We start from the raw sequence: 10,000 nt of genomic DNA on the forward strand, positions 1-10,000 counted from the left end.
AGTGTGAACTCAACCTTTAAAAAGAGTTTAAAAATCATGGGCTGCACCAATACAAATACATTTTTCGAAAGAATGGGAGAAAGTGTGAGAAAATAAGCCAAAATTTAAAAATGTAAGCGGTCAGACGAGGAAACTTCCCGAGCGCTGATCTAGTTTGGAAATAGAAATCCCAGCACTAAGAGGATTAGAGCCGACAGGCATTCGGGCCCCTTCACTCACAGCTTTCGAGTTAACAAAAAGGGTTCAATGTGTGTTAGTCATTTGACTCAAAAACTTCAAATAAATCCCTGCTGGACTTTGATTAGGGAAATTAAACGGATGCGAGGGAGACTTGGAGTAAATCATACAGTATTATCAGATCATTAGTTGATTCTTGTATGTTTGGGTCAGTTCTGAAAGCTAAAACACCTGTCCACCACCTCTCTTTCATGGTGAAGAAGTGTAAAGAATCTGCCAGAGACACAGGGCACAGAGTCAGAGGGGGCAGAGGGGCGGAACACGCTCACACCCGACCAAACTCACCGAATGGTCTTTGTGATGAAGCGAACGACGACGGCGAGCCCCACGCAGCCGCAGATCACCCCGACGACGATGGCCGTGACTTCACCTGCCGAGGAGGAATACAGCAGGTACAAAGAGAGGCAGGAAGAAACAAGCAAGAACAAACCAAAGTGTTTAAAACAAGAAGACGAATGATGGATCTGAGGGAGGGGCAGAAGGTTCCACTGTGTAGGCCTCACCTGAAGACAACTCCTTCCCTCGATCTGGAAGAGAAACCAGCACATTTTAGGCTGAATAATGTGTATATTTTATCATTTGTCAGTTCTATACGTTTTGCTAAATTATTCTGATAAGTTTATGTTGATTTAACACGTTTGAGTTGATGGTTTGAATTTAAAAATACAGGAAAATAATGTCAGAACAAATGAAACTGGTTGTGAACAAAGAAATAAGATTACCGTATTTTCCGGACTATAAGTCGCACCTTTTTTCATAGTTTTGGCCGGGGTGCGACTTATACTTATATTTATACTTTTATACTTATACTCCGGAGCGACTTATATGTGATATTATTTGTTATTTTCACACTTGCAACCACATTTCATACTCCAGAGCAACTTATATATGTTTTTTTCTTCTCTATTATGCATTTTCTGTTCTGGTGCGACTTATACTCCGGAGAATACGGTATAAGAGTATTGCACTTACGCTATTATTACAAAGGTTCACTAAAACTAAACCACGACCAACACAAGGCACAGGACATTTACATTGGACAGAACATTTTTAGATGGTCTGAAATCTCAAGACGCAAAAGACAAAATGGATTTGAACGTCAACATTTTCAGGAGCCCGTCATCGACACGAGCGCTCACGGTCTCGACAATCACTTGTTTTTGATCAGATTGTGTCGAAACAAAGCTCAGATTAAGGTCTAACTTGAGTGACAGGGCTTCAGACACGGCAGTATTTTCTTGCGATATCAATATTTCTGCTATATTTTGTGCAGCCCGTATTTTCAAACATTTTAAGAGCTATATGGAACCAGTTTAAGCAGCTCATCTGGACAGAATCGGCCTTTTGGAGCTGACGTCACAAGCCGCTTTGACATCCCGGCTGGTATCACGGGCCTTCCGGTTCACTCGCCCTCCACAATGAGCACTTTAAACAGATTCTTTCCCCTTTGTCCATCCTCAGAAAAAAAACACTGCTCTCCGCTGTAGCATTCTGCTCCCCTTTTCGCTCTCATGACAACAATGGACTCACTGTTTGTCCGTTCACAATCCGTTTCCCTCATCAGCCTCGCAAACATCGCTCTGCTCGAGGATTTCTCTCTTGGAAAGCTCTCAGTATTCCCACTTTTCGCGACTGTGATATCGTATCGTCACAAATATGGTCGGCCATCATCACGTTTTGCAGTATCAGATGATCAGTTTCTTTGTTTAATTGCATTGTTTTGTGCAGGAGCGGCTTTGAAAACAGAGGAAACTACATAAACCATGATCATTTGCTCCATTTCAGTACAGACGACATGAAACAACAGCGGTTATTGAGCACTTTTAAACAGGAATTCTTTGGAATATGACAGAGATAAATATTGCTCCGTGAGATTTGAATACAGAGAAAGTGTTTTGTCCTAGTTTATGTTTAAATATATGACCGTTTGGACTTGGAAAAACAACAAAGTGACAAATCTGAACCTAAAAATGATCAGAAAATACCAAAAAGGACTAAGTAACTTTATTTAAAGATCTAAAAACATATTCTATACATGATATTCAGGAATAGATAATAGCTCTACAAATACTTCTCATCTTTGTCTGTTGAAATTGAGCTTTTAGGGCAAATTTGTTGTGAGTGAATGTGTGTGAACTCTTGTGTCTCATAATGTTCTTCAAATGTGGCCTGAGGCTTTTCGTCACCTGCAGAGAAGGACTTGTAGATGACTCTGTGGTTGAGCGGCTGCGTGAATCTGAAGTTGTTCTGCAGAAGCATTCGGTCCATTTCCTCAGACTTGCTCGAATAAAGAATGGTCTCCAGTTTGAACAGCTGAAACAGACGCCAACAAAAGGAACTCATTGCACCAATAATGCTGGAATGATACAAGATGAGAACCCAAAATCATCAGGGTTCATGTGGTGGAGGTCACTGAGGGAGTTTTAATGTCCTCAAACGTTACTATTCTTCAAGCTAAATCACAACAACTTAGAATATTAAAAAAAAAAATGATTTCAAAAGTTTGTTTGAACAAACCTCTTTTTCAAGGGCGACCTTGAATTATAAAAAATGAGCTGCATTATGTGGGACAATGGTTATTAGCAGGTTGGATTAAAAGGCCAAACTGTTGTGTAACTGTATCCAGCTTTATACATTGATCCTGGATTATAGAAAGTATTAGTTTAGCTTTGTTAAAATAAGCAGGTAACAGTAGAACAACACTGACATGAGTGACATGAGCCCATATTTATATGTTATGTTGTTGCATAAACACCTTTTACATACATTCACAAGTGATTTTTTGTCCTTATTTTATAAAGTTGTCAAAACATCAATACCCAGATAATAATCTATTAGTGTTGACACTGAATCATCTGAATTTGATCATCACTGAGTCATCGACGTCTGTGTCAAGACTTATCCTCAATATTGAAGTCTCATGACAACACTATCTAATCTCTTTTATCTCATATTTCTCTCACCTGGGCCTTGGAGATCTTCACCTTCTCATGAAACACAGTCCAGAGGACGTCCTGGTAACAGGGGGGCGTGGTCAGAGAGCCGTTGTAGCGATAGTAACGCTCCAGGTCTTGCGGCAGCAACGATGACACGTCAAACCCCGGGATGAGAACTTTCTGCTCTGCCAGAAAAATAAAAGGTGATGATAAATGTCCTTTTAACAATAATGCTAATAAAACGTTTTTTTTGTGTGTTTTTTTGTAAAGGGGACAACACATATGAGTGAACATTTTGCATGTGAATATGTAAAGATTATTGTCAACGTGGCTAAAAAACATAATTACAGACTGGTATTATTACTAAGTTATTTGTGTTTACAGGGTTTGTATTGGTTCTCAGGACGATTCTGCAAACTGAAAGCTAAATGAGTTAATGGGTTTGGGTTGCCTGATTCTACGGCTATAAATATGTAAAACACTCCGCGGGTGGTCTCTACTTATCCCCCTTCCAGCTCAGGTCCTCTGCCAGAGGCCCCTGGGAGCTTGAGGGTTCTTCAGTATCTTTGCTTTTCCTGCACTGCACTTTTCTGGATCGAGATGTTCCTGGGATCTGCTCAAGCCATTCCTCCAGTTTGGGGGTCACTGCCCCATGTGCTCCGATCATTACGTTTTGCCTTCACGCTCCTTCTCCAGCTCCTCTCTGAGGCTTTGGTATTTCTCTAGTTTCTCATGTTCCTTTTTACGGATGTTTCACCACCACCTTTGGGCGTGGTTCCCACCTTGTCCTTGGGGTCTCCAGCCTGTACTCTGCACAGATGTTTCTGTACAGCCACCTGGTTATGGCGCTCCATGAGCTCCATGTATGCTGTCAGCATACATGGAGCTCATTGCACCAACTGTCAGCATACATGGAGCCCTGCCAGCATCTTGCACCCTGCAGTTATGTGCGGGATGTTCTCAGGGCTTTGCACAGCCTACAAAAAGGGGGTCTTGTCTGGTGTGGTAGTGGTGATATCAGCCACTTCAGTTATGTTCAGGTGGTACATCCCATGTAGGGGCTAGTCCTCCCATGATGGTCCCTCCAGCACCTCATGGTCCCCATCCTCTGTTTTTATTTATTTAATCTATTTAATATGGACACAGATGCAATGTTTTAAGTGTTATTGCAGAATATGCTAATATTCAACACCTGTCCATAAGGCCAATTTAGAGTTGCCAATTTTACCTAACACATGTCACATGGACGGTGGGAGGAAGCCGGAGCACCCAGAAAGAACCCACGGTAACACGAGGAGAACATCCTCCGTGCTCCCCAGTGTCTGTCATCTGTAGGAGCCTTTTCCTGTACTTATGGATCTTGGACGTTTCGTCCTGGATAGTCACTAGGCCCCAGCCTCCTTCTTTGCGGCTAGTGTACAGTCTCAGGGTGCTGGATTTGGGATGGAACCCTCCATACATGGTCAGGAGCTTTCGTGTCTTAACATCTGTGCTCTGTATCTCCTCTGCATGAGGACTTGCCTCACTCGTAGGTATTTGGCCGTAGCTGCTTTCCTTGTTACCTCTTCGAGGTTGCCATTTGCCTGTGGGATTCCCAGGTACTTGTAACTGTCCTCAATGTCTGCTATCGTTCCATCTGGGAGTGAGACCCTCTGTGTGGACCACCTTCCCTCTCTTAGTCACCATCCGACCACACTTCTCTCTCACCCAGTGACATTCTGATATTTGAGCTGTAGATCCTGGTGGTGTAGATCAGGGAGTCAATGTCCTTAGCATACAGCTTAATGTCATGTCATCCATGTACAGGAGGTGACTGATGGTAGCCCCATTCCTGCCCTATGGAATGCCCTATAATACTCCTATATATATATATATATATATATATATATATATATATATATATATATATATATATATATATATATACACACACACACACACACATATACATAGGAGCCCTGGTGAGGTCGGAAATGTAATGTGTTGAATAAGAATAGTTCCATGTTTGTACCTGCATGTCTGATTCGACTCAAGTAGCGGATGATATTGTTAAATCCCGGGTTGGTCTCGTCACCTGCCTGAAATAAATCTGAAATGTTAAATGTTGGTTAAAAAGAGCGATGTATAAACGTCATGGTTTCTTCTGTGTAACCTCAACGAGGATCCCTAAAACAGCAAGTCCATTCTTCTGCCTCATCGCTGCAGAGATGTTTGGGAACAGCTCAGAGTTGTAGTGGACAATATGAACCTGGAACAAGAAGAAATACAAATTAAAGCCGCAAGCGGCATCCGGCGGCCCGTGAGCTTTGTACTCTGCTCTCAGCATTGAATAGAGATTGTGCTAACGCGCCCCCAGGCCTTTTTTCATTGGGGCTCGGTGGTGTATTTTGAGCTCCAAAAAACTAAACAAACAGCAGCACACTGGACATGGCCAATGCTGTGCATAACCAGTGCAAATTAACACAATTATCAGTCAAATTTGACCATAATACTTAGAATAAAATGTGTTTAATTTTAATGTGCCACTCCTGAAGATGAAACTCCCCAAAGAGCTAGAACGGGCTATAGCTCACGGAGGGGGCTTTTTCACTTTTGCCAGGGGCGACAGTACCAAACAGTTGCAGTTTCTTCGGCAGAGTTGCAGGACCAATGGGCCCTACACCCTGCCGGGGCTCGGGCCTAAATATAGACTTGAAATTAAAAACTGCAGCCTGTTAAATCACGTAGCAGCTGTTCAGACCTGGCTTAGGCTAATATCTATATATTTACTGGATGAAACAAAAACATGAAACAAAGGCTGATGCGCTCGCTGGTGGTGTGTTGGTTTAAGGTGTTTAATGTCGCGTCTCACTTTTGTGCATTCACTTCACAGCCTTGTCATTTACTAAGATAAGATAAGATAAGATATTCCTTTATTGTCCCACATGGGGAAATTTCATTTGTGCAACGCAGGTAGATACAGAGATAGATCCAGAAGAACAGATCACTTATAGGAAGTCTGAAAAACACTTTCATTAGAAGATCTCCTATAAATAAATAAAAAACTCCCATAGACAAATAAATAAATACATAAATACCATTGCATGTGATCACGACAGTAATTGCACATGAATATGTGTCACGACAGCACATAGATTGCACATGAATTTCACAGTAATTGCACATGAATTGCACATGAATTCCAACAGCAATTGCACATATGACAGAATTGCACATCAGTATTAGGTTAGGTCAGTATTGCGAGTGTTCAGTACTAACAGTTTTTGTTATAAAGTCTGACAGCAGCAGGAAGGAAAGACCAGCGAAACCTTTCCTTCACCCAGCGAGGGTGGATCAGTCTCTCACTGAAGCTGCTCTCCAGAGCGGACAGAGTGTCCTGCAGGGGGTGACACTCATGGTCCAGCATAGATGTGAATCTAACCAGGACCCTTCTGTCCCCCTCCTCCTGCACTGAGTCCAGAGCACAGCCCAGGACGGAGCTGGACTTCTTGATGACTCTGTCCAGCCTCTTCCTCTCCCTCTCTGTGATGCTGCTGCTCCAGCAGGCCACACCGTACAGGAGCTGATGCCACCACAGAGTCGTAGAAGGTCTTCAGGAGTGGCCCTGTCACTCCAAAAGACCTGAGTCTCCTCAGGAGGTAGAGCCGACTCTGGCTCTTCCTGTACAGTGCGTCCGTGTTATGAGTCCAGTCCAGTTTGTGGTTCAGATGAACACCCAGGTACTTGTATGAGTCCACTCTCTCAATGTCCCGTCCCTGGATGTTCACTGGTGAGGGGGCAGTGGGGTGGCGTCTGCGGAAATCCACCACCATCTCCTTGGTCTTCCCCGCGTTGATGAGGAGGTGGTTCCGCTGACACCAGTCCACAAAGTCCTGCTCCAGTCCTCTGTACTCCGCATCATCGTCGTCCGTGATGAGTCCGATGATGGCAGAGTCATCAGAGAACTTCTGCAGTGTCGTGTCTGAAGTCTGCAGTGTAAAGGGTGAAGAGAAAGGGCGCGAGGACAGTGCCCTGGGGCGCCCCCACACTGCAGGTCCGAGTGTCAGACACACAGTCCCGTGCTCTCACAAACTGGGGTCGGTCTGTGAGGTAGTCCAGGATCCACTCTGCCAGGTCATACTCCACACCAGCCGTCTCCAGCTTGTCCCTCAGGAGCAGCGGCTGGATGGTGTTGAAGGCGCTGGAAAGATCAAAGAACAGAATCCTCACAGAGCTGCCAGGCTTTTCCAGGTGAGAGAGAGAGCGGTGCAGCAGGGAGATGACGGCGTCCTCCACTCCGATGCCAGGCCGATATGCAAACTGCAGCGGGTCCATGGCTGAGCTCACGGTGGAGCGGAGGTGGTCCAGGACCAGCCGCTCCAGTGTCTTCACCAGGTGGGACGTGAGAGCCACTGGCCTGAAGCTGTTGAGGTCTTTGGGGCACGGTGTCTTGGGCACAGGTACCAGACAGGAGGTCTTCCAGACCTGTGGTACCACCCTCAGCTTCAGGCTCATGTTGAAGACATGCTCCATAACTCCACACCGTTCATCTGCGCAGGACTTAAGGAGCCTGGGGCTGATGCCGTCAGGTCCTGCTGCCTTCCTCACTTTAATCCTCTTCAGCTCACTCCTCACCTGTGCTGCTGTGACAGTCAGTGGTTGGCAGGGGGACTGTGTGCTGGGGGGATGGGTGAGTCCAGGCGAAGTGGGGAGCTGATGGTCCGGGGCAGATTAGCGAAAAGGAACAGATGCAGGGCATTGTCCAGCTGTGGAAGAGGGAGCATGCAGCTGTGCAGGGGGAGGGGCGGGTGACCGATCAAACCTCAAGAAGTGAGCATTTAAATCATTCACCCACTGTAGACCCCCCTCTGTCTGGGCAGGGGGGATTTTGAAGCCCGAGATGGTTTTCAGGCTCCTCCACACTCCCTGAATGTTCTTCTGCTGCAGCTGCTCCTCCATCCTCCTCTTGTAGCCGGCCTCAGCCTGCCTGATCTTCCTCCTCAGCTCCTTCTGCACAGTCCTCAGCTCCTCCTTGTTCCCTGACCTGAAGGCTCTCTTCTTCTCCTTCAGCAGAGCCTTCAGTTCACGGGTAATCCATGGCTTGTTGTTTGGAAAACACCGCACCGTCCGGGAGGGAACAATGTTCTCAAAACAGAAGTTGATGTAGTCCGTGATGCACTCTGTGATGGTGTTGATGTCCTCCCCATGTGGGTCATAAAGCTCAGTCCAGACAGTGGTGCTGAAGCAGTCCCTCAGAGCCTCCTCGCTCTCAGCAGACCACATCCTCACCTCACGGGACACCACAGGCTGCCTGCGCACGATGGGTTCATACACAGGCCTCAGATGTACAAGGTTGTGGTCCGAGCTGCCCAGGGGAGGGAGGGGGGAAGAGGAATAAGCCTCCTTGGTGTTGGCAAAAAACAAGTCCAATGTTCTATTGTCTCTGGTGGGGCAGGTGACATACTGGGTGAATGTTGGTAGAACAGAAGAGGGAGAAGCGTGGTTAAAGTCACCAGAGATGAGGAAGAGAGCCTGTGGATGCTGTGTTTGCAGCCTACAAGTGCAGGAGAGCAGTGCTTCACAAGTACTGAATGTCTCTACCCTTTTGCTCCCCATTTCCCGCTACAACTGTCCTGTCTTGTGATGAATTTGGGCCAGAAAATGTTTTTAAAAACTAAAAATAGAAAAGAAAGAAACGCAAACTGACCAAATGTTGAAAGTCCTGTCGACATAATGTGATTCTAGGTAATACTTTATGATAACTACACTGTAACTAGCCTAAATACACCATGAATAAAGACTTAATTCATCATTATGAATGATTCATTCTTAGAAAATACTTAATTAATACTCTTAATCTAATTCCTAACCCTAAACCCTTAATTAAGTAGTTACTGAGCAAGAATGATTTCAATAAACAATTTAGTCATTATGAATTAAGTCTATGTTTGGGCTTTATTAAAGGTTGAATGGAGGATTTTTTGGGCCCAAATCTGAGTCTCATTTCCTCGTGGTGTGGACTGTCGATTAGTCCTGCCACGTATCAATCATAAAACGCACCTACCGCTCACCTGCAGCCGCGTGCGGTTTGTCCCCACGAGCAGCACGTTTCCGCGTGTCTAAGCGCATTGGTCTATCATAATATAGTTCCCTCAGTGTACGGGGCAAAATGAAGACGGAGAAAGACAGTTCGAGTTAATAAACAAACGCACGTGTGTGTTGTATCAGTCCACACGGGGGAGTGGCATGAGCACTTCCGCCTGCGTTCTCAAATCGCCGAAAAATCGTCCATTGCGCCTTTAATGATAATTAACGGGGGATTGTTGGCAAGATTAATATAATGTGTTTGTGGAACCATTCGCTAACAAAACAGATCAGGGACATGTTCTTGGATATTTGTTTCACAGATATTGAACGTCCAAAAGTGAACAAAGGTCTGCAATGTTGACGCTGCTAAATTCAAGTTGCCCCAAACGTATCACACTTTGTCCCTGATGTTTTATGAACTTTACACTCGAGTCCTCACTAACCGGCTCAAATGTCCCTCTCGTACGTGACCACGCACACTCTCTCCGTGACCGGCGAACAACGTAACCTTCCACCCAATGTGCTCACCGCCATTATTAGCAAAACACGTGCTCTTCTATTTCATCTGCTGCAAAGGTACCACATCATATTTGAACCAGTGGCCTTTGGGATTAGTCAGCCTTTTACGCCAGATGCCCTCCCTGCCACATTACTTACTGGAGTGAGGGCAATGTAGGTGTCAATGTCAAGTCTTATTCAGTGACTCAAAGACAGAAAGTAAGAACCTCGTGCATAATATGTGATCATGTGATGTGAAGTGC

At 45.1% G+C, this 10,000-nt stretch overlaps 1 protein-coding gene across 6 annotated transcripts in view; it reads right to left on the reverse strand.

The window, feature by feature from the left end:
• The window catches only part of ca14 (carbonic anhydrase XIV), an 18,989-nt gene that overhangs the window by 2,021 nt on the left and 6,968 nt on the right, over positions 1–10,000 (reverse strand). For 2 of the 6 annotated variants that reach the window (XM_072460252.1, XM_072460254.1), the window contains exons 5-11: positions 5,326–5,421; positions 5,185–5,251; positions 3,201–3,358; positions 2,424–2,550; positions 741–764; positions 523–607; positions 420–450 (exon numbers count right to left, since the gene is read on the reverse strand). In XM_072460252.1, coding sequence (XP_072316353.1) covers positions 420–450; positions 523–607; positions 741–764; positions 2,424–2,550; positions 3,201–3,358; positions 5,185–5,251; positions 5,326–5,421 — 588 coding nt within the window. Of the gene's footprint in view, positions 1–408; positions 451–522; positions 608–740; positions 765–2,423; positions 2,551–3,200; positions 3,359–5,184; positions 5,252–5,325; positions 5,422–10,000 lie in introns of all 6 variants that reach the window. The other 4 variants (XM_072460250.1, XM_072460248.1, XM_072460251.1 and 1 more) reach the window with 2 other exon arrangements.

This window comes from Eucyclogobius newberryi, unplaced genomic scaffold (assembly GCF_026437365.1).
Source record: "Eucyclogobius newberryi isolate DKJ021-1_F unplaced genomic scaffold, fEucNew1.0.hap1 SCAF_3, whole genome shotgun sequence".
In the NCBI taxonomy this organism is placed as follows: domain Eukaryota; kingdom Metazoa; phylum Chordata; class Actinopteri; order Gobiiformes; family Gobiidae; genus Eucyclogobius; species Eucyclogobius newberryi.